The 19,672-nt window shown below is 42.5% G+C and overlaps 1 protein-coding gene across 2 annotated transcripts in view; it reads right to left on the reverse strand.

Moving 5' to 3' along the window:
* Nucks1 (nuclear casein kinase and cyclin dependent kinase substrate 1) overlaps positions 1-16,046 on the reverse strand; it is a 28,649-nt gene extending 12,603 nt beyond the window's left edge. The window contains exons 1-4 of one of the 2 annotated variants that reach the window (XM_032914695.1): positions 15,781-16,046; positions 5,303-5,352; positions 2,522-2,627; positions 92-147 (exon numbers count right to left, since the gene is read on the reverse strand). In XM_032914695.1, coding sequence (XP_032770586.1) covers positions 92-147; positions 2,522-2,627; positions 5,303-5,352; positions 15,781-15,797 — 229 coding nt within the window. In that variant the 5' untranslated portion in view covers positions 15,798-16,046. The remainder of the gene's footprint in view (positions 1-91; positions 148-2,521; positions 2,628-5,302; positions 5,353-15,780) is intronic. The other variant, XM_032914693.1, reaches the window with a different exon arrangement.
* Between the last annotated feature and the right edge of the window lie 3,626 nt (positions 16,047-19,672).

Here is a 19,672-nt window from a genome sequence, read left to right on the forward strand (position 1 = left end):
ACATTTTAAACCTCAGAGTTGTTATTCTGGGAGCCTGGGGCCAAGAGGAAAACAGTCCATTGCAATTCCTACTGCAATAACTATGGTTTACCTGCTGAGTGAGAATCATCCTTCTTGGTCTTCACATCTTTTTCTTCTGAGTCTTCACTATAAAGCAAAAGGAAAAAAATGCTTAAAAGTCTTAGATCAAAGTTTGAATGATCACTGTGCATGGTGGCTACACTTGTAATCCCACCATAAGGATGCTCAGACAGGAGGACTGACACCAGCTCAGACCCACCCTAGACTACATAGTGTGTTTTAGCCTGTACTAAAAACAGGACCCTGGGTAGTGGTGCATGCCTTTAATCTCAGCACCTGGGAGGGAGAGACAGATTTCTGTGCATTCAATGATAGACTAGTGTAGAAATAAGACTTTTGCTTTAAAAAAGTTAAGGCCTTGTCTTGAGGGGAAAAATGCAATCACATGTCTGATACCAGAATTAAAAAGTACACTGAAAAGTACCCCTTTCACATAAAAAGTGTTCAAACAGGTGCATGGACCTGCTTCAGAATCATTGTTCCTTACAGGGATGCTAGTGAATGGGTGTAATTTTACTCACCACGGAAAAACAAAGTCCCAACAATGAAAGAAAGCTTACAAATCTAACTTAAGATCAAGTGTATGATTTCCTCTTGTGATTTCAATGAGCAAAGTCAAGACAATGCTTTATTTTTAAACAGAAATGAATAGGAAACAAAGCATTGGTTTGAAGGTTTAAGATCAATCCAAAGGCTAGCCTGAGCTACTGCCTGGCCCTCACCAAAAAACAACCAACCAAACAACAAAACAAAGAAAATCTCAGGCTAGATATCATGACAAACTGTAAATGTTTCATATTTAGAAGAAAAATAAATGAATACAGTAGTCATTTCTAAGCTGGGCTATTGAAAACTGTGTAAGAGTAGAGGGGTGGTATCAGCACTCAGGAGGCAGAGGCAGACAGATTTCCTCCGAGAGTTCAAGGCCAGCCTGATCTATACAATGAGTTCCAGAATAGCCAAGACTACACGGAGAAACCTTGTCTCAAAAAACAAAAACAAAACAATTTACTCTTAACAAGATCTGTCTCCCTGTGGCATATTATTTTCTTAAAACCACATTTCTGAAATTCTCTACTAAAAACATTAGAAGTTAGGTATATAAAAAACAAAACCTGGGCTGGAGAGATGGCTCAGCGGTTAAGAGCACTGACTGCTCTTCCAGAGGTCCTGAGTTCAATCCCCAGCAATCACATGGTGGCTCACAACCATCTACAATGAGATCTGATCCCCTCTTCTGGTGTATCTGAAGACAGCTACAGTGTACTCACATATATAAAATAAATCTTAAAAAAAAAACAAAAACAAAAACCTACTCAGGAAATGAATAATCAGTGATTTTAATAGTCTAAGATTCTTAATTTTGTTTTAAAATTCATTTCAGGCATGTGTGTTTTGTCTGCATACCAAATGTGTCATTCTCCAGACGTTTTTTCTTTTTAAAGACTTTTACAATGCTCAAGAAATATTATTTCCTTTTTTAGAACTACTTATCCGTATGTAAGAGGAGCAGTTGGGAGTGCTATAGTCTGACAGTTTGAGTTCCCGCGGGTATAGTGTCAAAGTCTGCTGTTCTAATTCCTTGGTGACCCCCTGCTTCAATTAACAAACTCTTAACCTTGTATGTTTGGAGCACATGTAAGGTCCAGGCTCCACTGTTAACACTACCGTGAGAAAAGAACAACAAATTAGGGAAAGGCATTGTCAAAAGTGATTGCCTGAGTAAGAATGACTTGTTTTAAGAATAAAATCTCTCGGGCTGGAGAGATGGCTCAGTGGTTGAGAGCACAGATCACTCTTCCAGAGGTCCTGAGTTCAATTCCCAGCAACCACATGGTGGCTCACAACCATCTGTAAAGAGATCCGATGCCCTCTTCTGGTGTGTCTGAAGACAGCTACAGTGTACTTATATATAATAAATAAATAAATCTTAAAAAAAAAAAAAAGAATAAAATCTCTCAATAGGACACAAAGCTTAGAACTGCACAATATTTAGTTATAATTCTGCTATTGATCTAACTGAAGAGGACTACAAGGAAATGTGAACACCAACCTTAATAACAAATCAGAACTTCAAACTTCCTTTTGACTCCCGCTCTTAGTTCCAGTGAGAAGCACTCTTGGAGCTTACTTTTTTTTTTTTTTTTTTTTTTCTCTTTCTTTTCTTTTTTTTCGGAGCTGGGGACTGAACCCAGGGCCTTGCACTTTCTAGGCAAACGCTCCACCCCTGAGCTAAATCCCCAACCCCTGGAGCTTACTTCTGATCCGTAACTGATCAAATTGTTTCTGGAGAGAAGGCTGACCTCCGTGCCTGAAGCACAGCTCCATAACATGGAACAGACTGCACATGGAAGCCTCACCCACTTGAAGCTCACAGACTGTCTTTACCTCAGACTTCTGACAAAGTAAGTAGGAAGATGCTAACACTGATGCCTCCTACCTGTCTTCTTGTGAATTTTTGCCAGATCGCCTCTTATTTTTAGCCTCTCGGGGAGATGACCGAATCTTCTTAGCAGGAGGGCCTGAATCTCTTCCATAATCTTCGTCTGAACAAGAAAAAAATTTCATATTCAGTTAATTGTGTTTATGTGCTGAAATCACACATTACTCCTCATGCTTTTTAAATAAATGGGAACAGATTTCTCCCACAGTTCCTTTAATTTAAGGGGGAGGGAAACGTGGGGAGATAGTTCAGTGGTTAATAGCACATATGCTCTACCACAAGACCTGGGTTTGATTCTCAGCACCCACATAGTGGCTCACAACACTAGTTCCAGAGGATCTGATGTCCTCTCTTCTGACCTCTGCAGGCAACAGACATACATGCAGGCAAAACACACGAACAAAAAGTATTTTAAAAAATTGGGGCTAGAAGCATTTATTACCTAACATGCAGAAGGCTGAATTCTATTTCTATTACCATAAAAGTAAATAATTTAAAAAGGGAAAGCAAGCAAGACAGATCAGCAGGCAATAGCACGTGACTGTTCTAGATTCCCAGAAGCCACGGTAGAACTCATTCCCTAAAGTTTTCCTGATTTCAACATGTGGCTACATACATATACTTCACAAGCAAGCAACACACAACTAAAAATAAACAGAATCCACACCCAGTCTCACCTATTTTAATTCCACTTTACATAGTGTCTAGTCCTTACATTAACCTCTCATACATCCACACCATAGCTGTCATTTTATAACACTCCCAATTGGGTCAGGATTTCCCCATGTTTTAACAACTTCCTATTTATTTGAAAATTATAGCAATATGGTTTTATCATAAACATCTTTAAAAAAACCCTAAAATTCCACAATCTTTTTTTTCAGGGTTTCTCTGTATAGCAGTGGTCATCCTCGAATTCAGAGATCCACCTGCCTCTGCCGGGATTGCTGGGATTAAAGGTGTGCGCCACAATGCCTGGCTTCAAATTCTACAATCTTAATACAATATTCACAATATTGTAATCAAGTACATCACTCTAACTGAAGTAGTAAGTATATCACGTACTCTGGACGCATCTAACTTTAGGAAAACAGCTCCAATTTCAAAAGCCTAAGACGCCCTCACCATAGCTGCCGATTACTCCTAAGCTGTTGCTCCACTGCCAGTAACATACGATGGTGAGAATCGAGGAGACTGGCACGTCAGAAATCCCTAAATTCCCTATTAGGATGTAACCATTTTTAGAGTTTAATCCTCCCCATTAATAGCAATACTTATTTTAATTGTGTGTGTGTAGGGTGTACGTGGTTTATGTATACATGAGCACAGGATATTGACATGAACTCAGGTCCTCCGCTTCTTAAAAATAACAAAAAAAGGAAGAGGAGGAGACAAACAGTCCTAAGTGAGAGGAGGGCAGTGCCCCAAATTCTACAGCAAGACACTTAGCCATATTAAAAAAACAAAAACAGGGGCTGGAGAGATGGCTCAGTGGTTAAGAGTACCGACTGCTCTTCCAGAGGTCCTGAGTTCAAATCCCAGCAACCACATGGTGGCTCACAACCATCTGTAATGGGATCCGATGCCCTCTTCTGGTGTGTCTGAAGACAGCTATAGTGTACTTACATATAAAAAAAAAAAAAAAAAAAGCAAAAAAACCACAAACCACCATCTATTTTTATGTGTATGGGTATGCCTGACAGGTCATATGGGTAGAAGACAGAGGACAACTTGTAGGAGTCGTTCTCTCCTTCCACTGTTGAGTATTCTGGGGAGTAACTTTAGCTGTCAGGCTGGGCACCAAGCATGTCTGCCTGCTGAACCATACTGCAGGTTCAACTACATTATTAAAAGATGATGAGGGGTTGGGGATTTAGCTCAGTGGTAGAGTGCTTGCCTAGCAACGCAAGGCCCTGGGTTCAGTCCCCAGCTCGAAAAAAAAAAAAGAAAAGAAAAAAAAAAAAAAAAAAAAAGACGATGAAATCGAGAAGAGTTCAAAACAGCTACATGCTAACTAAGGGACATTGAAGATCAACTCTACTTCAGTTCCCTTAACAAGAGATGCCACGACTACGATGCTCTTAAAAGATAACTTATTAGGACCAGGCGTGGTGGTCCATGCCTTTAATCCCAGCACTTGGTAAGAAGAGGAAGTGGACCTCTGTGAGACCGAGGCCAGCCTGGTCTACAGAATAAGTTCCAGGATAGCCAGGGCATAGAGAAACATTGTCAACCCATCCCCAACCAAAGCCTTATGAAACATGAACATTTAGAACAATTTCTGATATGTTTCAGAGACAAAATTATGTGTCGAGTTTAATTTTTCTGTATGTCTTCCAAGCCTTCTCAAGGGGTACATTATCTTTATAAAGTAAAATTAAGATCACTGAGCTTCCAGTGACCACAGTTCAATTCCCAGTTTACCCAGCAGTGGGTATTTCACACAAACAAAAACTCTATCAGTTAATGAACATTTAACCTTTGGATCCTAAACCAGATAAGGAAAAAAAAAAACACCAAAAAACCCAGGTGTTTATTTCAATGATTTACAAGAAAAAGCTACAGGCCAGGGACAGTGGAACACACCTGCAATCTAGCAATTGTGAGGCTTGAGTTCAAGGACAGCCTAGGTCACATAGCAGACCTTATCTCAGAGAGAAATGGGCAAGTCCATTTTCTTTGACGCGTACCCTTGGGTAACTTTAAATAACAGGGACTACTAATACCAGGACATGAAGCACATGTCTTGTAGAAACATACTTACAGAGAAAAACATACCTGCATCATCTGATTCCTGAAACTGTGAGTAATCAACGACCTTCCTATTTCTGCAAAGAAACAAATTCAGATTACTTAAAAAAAAAAAAAAAAAAAGAACGAAAAAGAAAAAAGAAAGGGGGCTGGAGAGATGGCTCAGCAGTTAAGAGCATTGACTGCTCTTCTAGAGGACCTGAGTTCAAATCCCAGCAACCACATGGTAGCTCACAACATCTGTAATGGGATCTGATGCCTTGTGTGTCGGAAGACAGCAATAGTGTATTCATAACATAAAATAAATAAATTTTAAAAAGAAAGAAAAGAAAAAAAGTACAGCTTCTAAGAAACCAGAAAACACAGTTTAGTTTCATAAACAGAATAGTTTTAGGCCAGATGTAATCATGCATGTCTTTAATTCCGTTCTTGGGAGAGAGAGGTGGGTAGAGACCCTGCCGCAAACAAACAAACAAAACCTGCCCCCCAAATTCCCAGACTTACACTACTCACCCAAGGGATAACTTAAACACTGTTCTTCTCAAGCTTTGCTCACCATGTGCACTCATCAGACATAGACTATTGCATCCACAGGCTGCATTTCTAAGTAGTATTTTACCAACCCATTCCCATATATTATGTAGACATGGTTGTCCTGGAACTTGCTTATATAGACCAGGCTGTCCTCCAACTCAGAGATTCTCTTCCTTCTGCCTCTCCAGTGCTAGGATTAATGGTATGAGCCACATGCATGGCTGTTACTTTATTCTTACTGTTAAAGGAGGCTTCAAACAAAAGTATTTTATACATATGTGTATGTTAATCTATGTATGTGCATGTGTACCATGTGTTTTGGTACCCATGGAGTGAAGAAGGTCTCAGATCTGAAGCTAGAGCTGCAAGTGGTTATAAGATTGCCTAATGGTGCTTGCTTCTTGTTTTGAGAGGATCTTACTATGCAGCAAAAACTGACTTAAACTCAGGACCTCCTGCTATATTTCAGATGTGTACTACCTACCACACACAACCAATGGAATGGCCTTCAGCTTTGTTCTGTGAACTCAGGAGATGATTTTGAAGTAGAGGAAATGTGCACAGGTCACATACAGCATTTCATATAAGGAATGTGAAAGAAAGGTGTTTGGACACTTGCTGTATTAGGGCTAAAAAGAACCTTTTAAATGAACTTGGTTTTGTGAAACTGGAACTGAGAAAATCTACTATGATCAAAATTTAACACTTAGGAGGATTACTTAAGTACGAGAGCATGAGACGTTCTGTTCTATCTATTCCTAGCCAAAACAAACAGAAGTCTAATCAAAATCCTACTAGGGAGCCAGAAATGGAGGCATACACCTGTCATCCAAGCCCCAGGAAGGTCAGGAGTCTGAGGTGGCCTGGGCTGGGCTACAGAAAGCCCGAGTCTCAAACTTCTTTTTAAATGCCAAGTGGAACTAACTCTCTAGTTAAACAAGAACTACCAGAAACGTGAGCAAATACAGAATTTGAACACAGCACAGATGACCAAACTAGACTGAGTCAGAGCTCTGCCATAAACTAGTTCTATGTCCTTGAGTAAGGGATTTCCCTCACTGATCAGTTTTTCGATTGTAAAATCAGGAATACAAACTACTCTAGTGTGTTGCTGGAGACAAAGCTGGGTGATCGGTGTGGCTCCTGGTCAGTTCCATTCCTAGCAGGCGGCCATCAATTCTTGTAAATCTATCTCAGAGACTTTTACCAACTCCTCTCGACTCCACATGTACATTCTTACACATAATTAACAATACATATATATGCACTGAGTTTTGAGACAGAGTCTCACTATATAGTTCAAGCCTTGGCCTACCTCTGGATTAAAGACATGTGCTCCCACACCCAGTAAAAATAGATCTTAAAACAAAGTGATTCAAGATTGTCCTGGGATAAGTGGTAGGTAAACAATGACTAGTAAAAATCAGCTGTTATCACTTCTATCTCCTTTCTTTTATGTGAATTTGTTTCCAGCTTTTTGGCATTTTCAAGGTTCCTTGTAGGTTGAGAAGAGTAGTCATTTTATTTCTTAATCAGAGTACAGAAGAGGGCAACAGATCCCTGTAAACTGAGTTATGAATACGTGTGAGCCGCACTGCCACATAGATCCTGGGAACTGAGCTCGAGTCATCGGAAGAGCTCTTAACTGCAGTAGCCCCAGACAGTACTTTAGAGCCATCAAATGGATTATAGCAATTTCCATCATTTAAGTCAACGGGAGTTCATCCAAGTAAGTCTAAAAAACTCTGTACTAGAAAGAAAATCTCCAACATAAGGAAACATGAATGCCCCAGTTTTGGGGTGGCAGAAACAGGAGGATTACGTTATTGTGTATGAAGTCAGCTTTAGCTATCCAGAGAGATTTTGCTCTAAATACAAAGGAAAGAATATACTTTTGGGGCCAGAGTATATCTAATTCAGCAGTGGAAAGTTTTATTAGTGCCCAAATACACTAGGCACAGGGAACGCTTGCTTACTATGCAAACTATTTGGTCCCAAACATGGGTAAGGGGAAGTAATTTAAAGGTGACGGGATTTTAAAAGTGAGGCACGATAGTACAAACTTATAATCTCAGCACTTGGGAGGTAAAGGCAGGAGGATCAGGTCAACATCTTCCAGCTACACAGGCAAGTTCAAAGCCAGCCTGCGCTACACAAGATGTTGTCTAACAGCCCCACCCAAAGCAACAGAACTTTCCTATGACCTGAACTCAATCTCTAGGACCAGCCTGGGGTAAAACGAGAATGCCTCCCACAGTTGTCCTCCAGCATCCACGTGCACTAGGTGCATAGTACAGACCCACACACGGTAATTTTAAAAAGCAAAACAAAACCCAAAAATGCTAGGCTTAAATACCAGGAATTTCATTTTTGTCTGCTGTAAGAAAAAGATATTCTCGCTGAAGAATGGAGTACAGTGTCTTAGAATTAGAAATTACCATGTTTTAAAATTATTTCACTTGAGGCTTCAGAGCTAGCTCCGTGGTTGAGAGCACTGGCTTCTCTTTCAGAGGTCATGAGTTTAATTCTCAGCAACCATGGCTCTCAACCATCTGTAATGAGATCTGATGCCCTCTTCTGATGTGTCTGAAGACAGCTACAATGTACTTATGTACATTAAATAAATAAATCTTAAAAGAGAAACTGAGGCCATGGAACTTAGCTTGTTTTGTTTTGAGACTAGCTCTCACTATGTAGTTCTGACTAGCCTGGCACTCTGTGGAGCAGACTGGCACTAAGGCTGTGTATCACCATGCCAATCGCAGAGTTTAGCGTAACAAGTCTGCACATCTGTCTTAAACCTAAGTAGGATACCTGAAGTAACACTGGAAATTCACTGTCAAACGAAAGCCCTAACTATCTGTGCTTATACTGTACACCACAGAGCACAGCCATTAAGAAAAATTAAATCCAAGAAAAATTTTAAGCATCTAAGTTGCTCACAAACACTTGTAACTCCAGTTCCAGGACTGAACACTTTTTGCACAAGACACTCAAATGGCACTCCCCTACACACACCCATTAGCTAATTTCATTCACTGGTTGATAGTCAACATCTCCTTTCTCAGATGAATGAAATTCTGCAGAGCAAGGCTTTTCAATTATAGGCCACAGACCTCTGTTACTGGGCCTTGGAATCGACTTTTTGGTACAACACATATAGCATTTTAAAATAGCAAACTGACTAACAGAGAAAAACTGCCCCCTAACATCTAAGTTCACAAAAAGCTGATTATCATTACATATATTTCTGACTGGAATTCTACCAAAGTTCAAGAGCCAATTAGAGATAAAAGTAGACTGACTGCAGAGACACTTTGGAATTTTGGGGTTTATTTTTAGAAGAAAAATTGTTGATAACCTACGGCCACAAAGTGTTATTTGTTTGTGTGAGTAAATGCCGCAAGTGTGCAGGAACTTGGGGAAGAGACCAGAAGAAAGTCTAGGGCAGCAGGGTCCTCTGGGAAAGCAAGCGCTCTCAATCACTGAGCCCTCTCTTCAACTCTTCCTCTTCTATTTTGGCCTAAGTTTGTTTTTGAGCCCAGGTTGGTCTGAAGTCAGTGAGCTTTCCACTTTAAGCCTCCTATGTGCTGGGATTATAGGAGCAGACCATCAATTGTGGTTCAAATATTTTTTTTTGTTTGAGAGAGCAAGCATCTTAACTTTGTAGCCAAGCTGGGTTCCATAAAAACTGCTTAAAGTTTAAACATTGTTAGGAAGGTGTGGCTGTGTACCCTTTAAGTCCCAGCATGTGGGGGGTAGAGGTAGGTGTGAGTTCTGAGGCCAGCCTGGTCTACATAGCAAATTCCAGGACAACCAGGGCTGCCTAAAACAACAACAAAACCCCAAACAAACTACTACTAGATATGGATAGTGATAGGGAGACATGGTAATTTTCACAGATTCACTGCATTCTAAATAATCTTATCCAACCTTAGAATCTTGTCAACAAAATCCCAAAAGAAAATTAAGAACCACTTTATGATCTCCAGGGTAGCTTACAGTAAGAATTTCACTCATTAAACGGTTCTTTCATAGAGAGCCCAAACCTGCCTCTACTTTCTACTGACTAGTTCATATGTTCTACCTACTGCAATTACCATGTTTAACTATCCCTTAACATTTTGTTAACCTCATTTTTTTCCTTCAAAGTAAATACTATGCTTTTGTTTTGTTGGTTGGTTTTGTCTTTCTGAGACAGTCTCTGTATTGTAACTTGTTATGTATGTAGACAAGGCTGAACTCAAAACTATCTGCCCACCTGTCTCCCCCAGCTAGGACCTAAGTGTGTGCCACCATGCCCAATCCCTAAAGTATGGTTTAAAAACTCGCCCACCACAGATTCCAAGTGCCCTCTTCACACTCCAAATACATGATGAAGCAGAGTCTGCCCAGTAATACCCACAAGGAAAAGTAACGACTCTACGCTGTTAAACACAAACCACAATCTCAGCTCCTTGTTCCTTCCCACTGAGGAGCCCACACTGCAATTCTACCGACTCCCCTCACACTAGCACTTCTTTGTATTCTGTTTCTTCACACTTGCTAGCTTGTGCAAATGTCATCAGCCTGCCACCGGGCCTCACCAATGTCATCAAGAATAAAATAGATCCCCTTCCCTAAAACATGATGACAGGCCAAGAACAGGAAGATTACAACACTGTCCATCTGAGACGTCATTCTCTCTAGATTTCTCTACCTTCCAAGATCCTAGTATGAAACTGAAAACCCTTGTTAAACTACAGCACTTTCACAGATTTCTTTTGCTCTAATTGATTTCCTTTCTGTGATGCTTAAGTAGAATTTAGGGCTTCATGCATGCTAGTCAAGTACTCTACCAGAAAGTTATGTCTGTCTCATTAAAAAAAACCAAGAAAGCAAAGAGTTTATTTAAATCAGCAAACTTTTTAGTGCATAAAATTAATTATCTATTTCAAAGTAAAATCAGGGCTTGCCTGACATGCACAAAGCTCTGGGTTCAAACCTAAGCACTATATACAAATCAGGCCTGGCGTCAAGGGTGTGTAGTCCCAGGAGGAAGTAGAAGAGTCAGTCAGAAACCCAAGGCCACCCTCAGCTACACACTGTTATAAACCAGCTGGCTTTACACGAGCCTGTCACAAACAGTCAAATTCACATTTTAAGAGCACACATTTGTGTGCAAAGGTATATATAACTCAGTAGCAGAAAACTTGACATTATGTCTTATAATTTACATCTAAAAAATTTGTCTCATGGACTGGAGAGATGGCTTAGCATTTAAAAGCACCTACTATTCTAGAGGTCTTAAGTTCAATTCCCTGCAACCACTTGGTGGCTCATACACATCTGTAATTGGATCTGATGCCCTCTTCTGGTAAGTCTAAAGAGTGACAGTGTACTCGCATAAAATAAATAAATCTTGTATGAAGCTAGGAGGGGTGGTACATGTCTCTAATCTCAGCACTTGGAAGGCAGAGGCAGGAGGATCTCTGTGACTTCAAGGCAAGGTGTAGGGTCAGTCAGGGCTACAAAGTGAGTTCCAGGATAGCCAAGGCTACAGAGAAACCCTCCTCCCTCTCTCTCTCTCAAAAAAGAAAAAAAAAAAAAAAAAAAAAAAAAGAGATGACATAGTGGTCATAGTGTTGCCTGCCTTTATCTTAACAGGTGAAAGTGGCTCACTAGGCTGACCAGTCTCTGGAGGAGGGGTTCAATAATGTAGGCTTTTATAAAGTGAAGTCCACTCCTTATTCAGTTTTTGTAAATTTTTGAATTCTGTATAAGGGTCTTCCTTATTTTGGGCTTTTTTGAAACAATCTCATTATACAGGCAAGACAGGCCTTGTACTTTCCATATTTCTGCTTCAGGCTCCTAAGTGCTAGGACGATAAGCTATACTGTCACATCGAGATTTATAAAATACCCGAGGCTTTAAAAATTAAAGTCTACAGGTGAGAATTTCTTTTAAAGTCATACAGGCTCATAGGCACATATACGTCTGGAAGTAAAGAAAAAAATACAAGGAAAACAGGCTCATCTCTACGCACAACGAGATACTAAATATAAGCATGTTCCTGTATTTATTTCTGAAATTCTAAGATATCTCCAATTTTTAAATTTCCCCTTAAGCTGGGATTTCTTTTTTGTTTTGTTTTGTGAGTCAGGGTTTCTCCATGTAGACCTATAGAGATCTACCTACCTCTGCCTCCAGAGTACTGGGATTAAAGGCATTCACCACCACTGCCCAGTGAACTAAGGACTTCTTAAAATTACATTTTTTTGCTAAGAATATTAAATATCAGAATTTAGGCTCAATTTTCCTCGACCACAATCCAAAAAAAAAAAAAAAACAACCCTTAATTTTAATCACAACTGCAAACAAAAGTAAATTCCTATCAATTGATAGGAGCCGATGCTTTCATATTTAAATATTGGCAAGGAGTGTGTGTGTGTGTGTGTGTGTGTGTGTGTGTGTGTGTGTGTGTGTGTGTGTGCGCGCGCGCGCGCGCGCGCGCGGTGGAGGGAGAGGTGCTAGCATTTGGAGGTAAGAGCGGGAAGATCAGGGTTTCAGGTTATCTTCATCTACACAGCAAGTCTAAGATTGGCTTGGCGCTGTATAAGACCCCAGCTCAAAAAGCAAGCAAATAAAAAACCCACAAAACTCAAAAAACAAACAATACACTCACAGAGTGTCATGCCTCAGGAGTTAGGAGTGTCTGCTTCACAATCATGCAGACAAGAAGTTTGGACGCCAGCACGTAATGGACTGTGTCCCAGGGCATGTCCTACCCGAGCAATGAGAGCACACGAGGTGTCTTCTTCTGGCCTCTACACACACGTAATCTCAGAGGCTAAAGGCACTTGTGCCAAGACTATGGTCAGTCCCCAGGACCAACAAGAACAGAAGTGACTTCCATAGATTGTCCTGACCTTAAAGACAGTTGGCAGGCAGTGCACAGGCACATACATACAGAAAAGAAAATGTAATTTCATTAAAAAAAAAAAAACTAACCAGTTTTAAAAAGTAAACCAAGTACAATGAATCAGTTCCAGAGAGCTTGACTAAGTGCTGATCTGAATGCTTCCCACTGAGCAGAGTGTACTTACTGCTCGGATCAGGAAGCCTAGGTGACAGAGTCTTTGCATCTTTTCCTTCCTTTTTTAAGAAAGGCATGATCTCAGTGTCTAGCCCTACCTAGCCAAGAACTCAGCCACCTGCTGAAGTGCTGAGATTAAGGGCGTGTGTCACAGTGCTGCCCAGTCCTCATCTTTTACAAACAACGACTTCTTTCCTTCTTTTCAAGGCTTGAGAGTCACAAAAGCACTCTGAAGCTTTCTACAAGGTGACATATGCTATGTGCTTTAATCAACACTGGCAACATACTAGTCATCAAGCAAAAATGAAGTGGTCCCCGTGGAGGTGGAAAAACGAGCAGGACTCTGTTAACTATAAAATCTAGGTTCTGGGGCTGGAGAGATGGCTCAGCAGCTAAGAGCACTGACTGCTCTTCCAGAGGTTCTGAGTTCAATTCCCAGCAACCACATGGTGGCTCACAACCATCTGTAATGAGATCCGATGCCCTCTTCTGGTGTGTCTGAAGACAGCTACAGTGTACTCATAGATAATAAATAAATATTTAAAAAAAAAAAGAATTCTAGGTTCTGTAAGTCACTTGTATAGATGATATCTACTACCATAAATCTTGCCACATAATTTTTTTTATTCCCTTTGAAAAAGAAAAGCAGTAAAAAAAATCCAACAAAAAAAAAATCCTTTTGGGCCAGGTGTCATTAGGAATGCCCTTAATTCCAGCACTCAGGAGGAAGAGAAGAGGCAGGCAGATAGATTTGTTTGATGCCAGCCTGGTCTAAAGAGGGAGCTCCAGGTAGCCAGGGCTCTTACACAGAGAAAATTTGCCTCAAAAAGGGAACAAAAAACTCTTTTAGAAAAGAATAGTATTATTTTGTGGATAAGGTGACTTTTGACGAGCTCCCAAGTCACCAGGAGTTGTTTAGCATTAGAAGCATTGCGCAGGTCCACACCCTATCTGCAAGTACACAGTGAATGGGAAAGACAAGTTTTCATTCCAGTAATCTTTACTTAATTTAACTTTCAATAGCCACCCAGTGGGACAGTTGATTACAAAGTTAAATGAGCTGGGAGTAGTAGTGTCTCACCTTTTTTGTAAGGCTGAGGCAGGCAGATCTGCTTTTCAAACCAGCCTGGTTTACCAGAGTTCCATGCTAGCCTCAGCTATATAGTGAAGCACCCTCCCCCAAAATTAAATTAAAAAATATTTTTAGCAAAAGGAAAACACAAAACAAAACAAAAAGCAAGCAAGCAAGCAAACAAACAAACAAACAAACAAAAAAAAACCCCCACAACCTAGGTTCTAGTCCCAACAAGTGTAAAAAGAGACCTCACTTTTTTTTTTTCTCCAGGTCTCCGTTAAGTTGCCAGCCCCACCCCACTCCAGCCCTGAGTTTACCTCACTTTTTTCCTAACCCCTGGACCATGTCATGCAATTAACCTGAATCTAAGACCTAAAATAATTGAGCTGCAGATACAAATTCAGACAAATTAAGTCAATTTTCTAAAATCTCAAACAGGAATTACTTCCAAGCCCAACGAAAATCTTAATAGCGTCTGTTTCCTAACCTAAGTATTCTGAGTCGGCAGGACAGTTTGGTTAGTTTTATGTCCCCAAAGAACTCACTATGGCCTGCAACTGTCATACTGACTACTTCCCAAACAGCAGCAAAGCCTTCACATAAGACATGGTAATTTGGAGGTGCGGTTGAAGCAGAATGGAAAAAAGCAAGCGGGTAGGTAACTCATCCTCCGCAGTTCCACCTCACGAGTGGGAGGAGTATGCAGTCCCAAACTACCACCAGTAGGAGATTATCTTGTCAAGGAGAGTGAGGCACAAAACCGTTGCCAGATCCAAAGCTCTCCTTGGTATTAAGATACCGAAACTTGAAACGAAGGAGAATTGATAACTGTAGAAACACTTAACAACTAAAGGCAATGGGGCCAGGTAAAAGCTCCTTTACAAGTAACAAGTATTGACTTTGGTCGGTCTCTGTCCCTCTCTCTTGTCTCTCAGGCCTCAACAGATTGGACTAAACCACACCCTCCAACCAAGGCACATTCCATACAACAGCTCTGCAGGACCTAAAGGGAAGCCCACCAGAGTGAGAGGAAACTGAAAACTTCGTGAAGCCATGTGAATAAAGTTCGATCGCTAGCGGATCGTAGTCCATTCACGATAAACGTCACACAGGGAAAGAGAGGGTTACAGAAGTAGAAAGACGTGTACTGTGGGGTGAGGGGGAACGAGAACCACACGGGATTTGGGTCGCGCGGTTAACGCGCACGTCCCCGGAGGAAGGGCATTTATTTGCAAGCGGTGGAAAGAGACAACCTGGGGTTAATGCATTCAGAACTCCCAGGTGGGGAGAAACTGTGGCCTTTATTTTTCGGGGCTCAGTGTCAAAACTCACTTTTGCCCCAAGGGAAAAAGAAAGCGTGGGTCCCGCCCAGGCCGGGCTAGGAGGCGGGGCCTACCGCGACCCCGAGGATGGAGGCGGGGCCGGGCGGAGGGGCACAGGCAACTCGCTCGCGGAGACGCTAAGCTACCCGCAAACCTGGAGAGGACCGGGTTCGGCGGGTTCGTCCCCAGGTCGGGCGCAGGCTCCCGCAGGGCCTAGGAGTGCGGCCTACGGTGTGCCTGGTGCTCGCTGCGCCCACGCCAGGGCCATGGCGAAGGTCCGGGCGGCCGTGGAGCCGACCCGGACCCTGTTGGGTGGAGGCGGCGCGTGCGCGCCGCCGCCACCCCGCGCGCCACCGAGCACCCACGCGCAAGGGCGCGCGGACCCGGAGAGAAGGCCGCGCGTGCTAGTCAGGAGCACGACTCCAGGCCCGTTGCCCAGGTCCTTCGCCACTCACCCCAGCCCGTCCAGCCCGCCCCGGGCCTTGGACTCCGCACTGACCTGACAGGCCGAGACATGTTCGTTGTCGAGGCGCGACCAAGTCGAGGAGACGAGGACCAGGACCCCCCTCCCCGCGCACTCGGCGCCCCACCCCCCCGCTCCGGCCGGCGGGGCCGCTGCTGCCAAGCCCCGAGCTGCTGGCTTCTCAGAGTCCGCGGCTGCTTGTTTCGGGTCCCTGGATCTGACGAGCCCCCCGCTCCCCCGTCTCTTCAAAATGGATGAATCAAACCAGCCGAAAATGCGCCAAAGCCGCGGTGCAACCAAACCCCGTAGGGTTTGTGCGCTCCGCCCCAGTACGCCCGCTTATTGGCGATTTCTGTCAGATGCGCCCTAGTCATTAGTCCATTTGAATCATCACGCCTCTCAGCTCCGCCCGGCTCCCTGATAGGCCCCGCCTCCTCCATGGGGTCCTGTTAGTCAAGATGCGCTGAGAGCGCACGGCCGCAAAACAAAAATGGTCGCCGATTGCCCGCCCCCTGGCTTCCACGCCAGAGCTGCAGATTCGTCTTGGGTTATATCTTGGACCCCCTGCCAAATAACCGGATTAATATAGAGTTCACCGCGGACTAGGTATTTCTGTAATGGATTTAATTTCTCCTGGCTTGGTTATTTTGCAAATCAGCTAAGTGCAAGACTCGTGGGATAGGCTGCAGATTCGTCACTCAAGAGACTACTTCAGAATTGGAGGGAAATTTCTTAGGTTCAAAATTTTGACCTTAATCTAAAAATCCTGTACTCTGGCTTCAGCGTTAACCTCCCAGGGTTCAGTCACGCTGAAGTTCAGAGTCGCAAGGAATGTCTTCTATCCAATCTGATCTTTGAGAGCTACTTCACTCTCATTAAAATCCCAATTTCCGACATTAGCATTTCAAAGAGAAAGGGGCGAATGATGATTAAGAGGGAGAGTGGTAACAAAACATTGCTTCAAATTTCTAAGTCCGCCACTTAGTACTTGAATAGATTTCCCTCTCTGCCCCTCAGTTTTACGATAAGTAGAGTAGGATACAACATTACCTTATTATTAGTACTAAACAAGGTGCTATGTTGAAAGGCCTTTAGCCTGGGGTTAAGTGCTAGGTTCAGTTTTTAATAGAAGATAAAAGTGGTTCTGGCTGCCTCAAGACTAAATACCTAAATCAGAAGTAGAGCTCTGTATCCTTATATTAGTACCTAGGATTTACTTCATGTTATAGTTTGAATTATATGTTCCCTAGGGACCCATATGCCAAAGATTTAGTAGCCAGCCTGTGATAGTGTTTATGAGGCAGGACCTAGTAGAAATTAGGACATTAGGAGTGAGTACTTTAACATGATGTTGGGACCTTGACGCCCCTCTGTTTCTCTTTGCTTGCAGCCTGTAGCTACAATATGATCAGCTTTACTTGGCTGACATGTTTTTCACCATGATGTTCTTCCTCTCTACAGACCAAGCAGCCTTCGTTGGAAATATATGAAACTGTAGAAAAATAAGTCTACTCTTATAAGTCGATATTTCGAGTCTTAGGGATGGAAAACTAACACACTTTATTATATTGTAAATTGGTTCCAATACTTGCCTGAGCCAGTGTTCTACTTGAAGGGTGGGGATGTTGCTGAGCCGAGAGTAATTGTCCAGCACACAGTGAGTTCAGTCTTCATCACCTCCTGAAACCGAACAAGATGGCACAGACCTACCTGTAAAGCCCTCGGTCAGATAGACATTCAAGGTCATCCGTGACTGCATAGGGAGTTTGAGGACAGTTTGGACTGCGAGTCCCTGAGTCAGCAGCAAAACCAAGTGAAGACATAGTCCTCAAGCAACCAACCACATCACTGTCTGCTTCCTGGAAGTCTCCCAATGTAAAATTCTACTTATCTAAGGGAAGAGAAAGCATAACACAGAAGAGAAGGATTTCAAAAGTCATTCTTGAGTCTTTCCATTCAACATCGTTTCCTCATCACTTAAAATGCTTTATATATAAAAAACAGCTGGGCAGTGGTGGCAAATGACTTTAGCCCTGACAGTCAGGAGGCAGAGATGGGTGACTCTCTGAGTTCAAGGCCAGCATGGTCTACAGCGCAAGTTCCAGAACAGTGAGGGCTACAAAGAGAATCCCTGTCTTGACACCCCTGCCCCTCCCCCAAAAAGAAAAAAATCTACATAAAATGTACCATCTTAGCCATTTACACTTCCGTGTCATTAAGTACATGTTGTTGTATGACTACCAAATCCATCTGTAGAATTTTTTTTTTACACTTCTCTGGTGCGTGTGCACAGGTGCATGTGTGGGTACCATAGCAAGAATGTAGAGACCAGAGGAAAACTCAAGAGAAGTGGGTTCTCTCCCTACATGGGTTCAAGAGATCAAAGCAAATGCTTGTTCCTGCTGAGGTGGGAGGACCATCTGATCGAGGAGTTCAAAACTAACCTGAGGAACATAAGTGTGATGGCTCAGGAAGTGAAGACTCTTACTGCCAAGTCTGCTAACCCACATCCCATTTCCAGCTGGAACAACTAGCTTCACAGGACTGAGCAACTACGAGATCCTTGGACTTCCCATCCATAGCTGCCCATTGTTGGGTTAGTTTGACAGACTAACCCTCGATCTAGACATTCCATAAGTTTTGTGACTGAGATGGCAGGACTGGTGGATCTCCCCAAACCCTAACGAGAACACAACCCATTTCCTTCAAAGGCTGTGCTGTAATACCTAGGACCTTTTTTCTTTTCTTTCTTCTTCTTTTTTAAACCAGACAAAGAATTTTATTAATCTTTTTTCAAACTTGATTCCCAGACTGCTTCAGCTGAGAAGAATGAACTGTGTATAACCATTGACCAAAAGGAGCTACAGTGTCCAAGGGGCTTGAACATAAAATTATTAAAGATGTAGGTCTTATCAGATTCCTATAACTTTTTTAAAAAGCAGTCGTGACATGAAATAGCAGCCCCAGTAACTTCTCCAAGTTTCATCTTTCTCAAAAAATTACCTCAACCCTGGGTTCAGTCCCCTAACTCCGAAGAAAAGAAAAAAAAAATGCCTCAAATCAGTTTGCTCCATTTTTAAAAAAGAAAGTTTATTTTTTATATTATTTATTTAATGTACATGAGTACACTGTAGCTGTCTTCAGACACACCAGAAGAGGGCATCAGGTCCCATGACAGATGGTTGTGAGCCACCATGTGGTTGCTGGGAATTGAACTCAGGACCTCTGGAAGAGCAGTCAGCGCTCTTAATTACTGAGCCATCCCTCCATCCCAGTTTGCTCCATTTTTGAGAGCCTCATCAAAATTCTACATAGGACCTGCAGCTTCATCCTTCGCCTCCCCAGTGGCCATTCCTGAGATGTCTGAACAAAGCTACTGCCACTCTTCAGCCAGTCAGACTGTCTGCACCAAGCTGGCATAGGATGCTGGGAAGTATTTCTGCAAGCTTCTCTGCTGTACCCTGGCCTGTAATGTGAAGGTGATTGCTGTCAGAGACGTCTGAACTTTAGAGTTGTCAAAGCGGATCACTGTTCCTCTTCAATACCGGAGATATTGTTTATGCCCAGCTTCTTTAAAGAGAATCAAAGTTCTAGTTCTTTATCATCTGCTGTGGCTGTTCCAGGAACCACCTTCTGGCTGTAAATGGCTTCTTTCTGGCTGTAAATGGCTTCTTTCCCGCCAACTTGTGCCTGCAGTTCGATGAGTTTTTCCTCGGTCATGATTATTTCTTTTCATTTTGCTGGAGCAGAAAAGGGGCTTTGAGGGGGACTAGGGTTTGTGTTCAGGTGTCTCTGGCAGACTGGCTGAGATTAAGTGTATACACATGGGGATCCAAGAAGGCAGCTAGTGGGAGGTGGGGAGTCCTGAAAGCTTTTAAACAAGTTTTTTGAGTGCTCTGTGCAAGGCCTATCTAGTTCTGTTTTCCTT

The sequence above is a fragment of the Rattus rattus genome, chromosome 10 (genome assembly GCF_011064425.1).
Source record: "Rattus rattus isolate New Zealand chromosome 10, Rrattus_CSIRO_v1, whole genome shotgun sequence".
Classification (NCBI taxonomy): domain Eukaryota; kingdom Metazoa; phylum Chordata; class Mammalia; order Rodentia; family Muridae; genus Rattus; species Rattus rattus.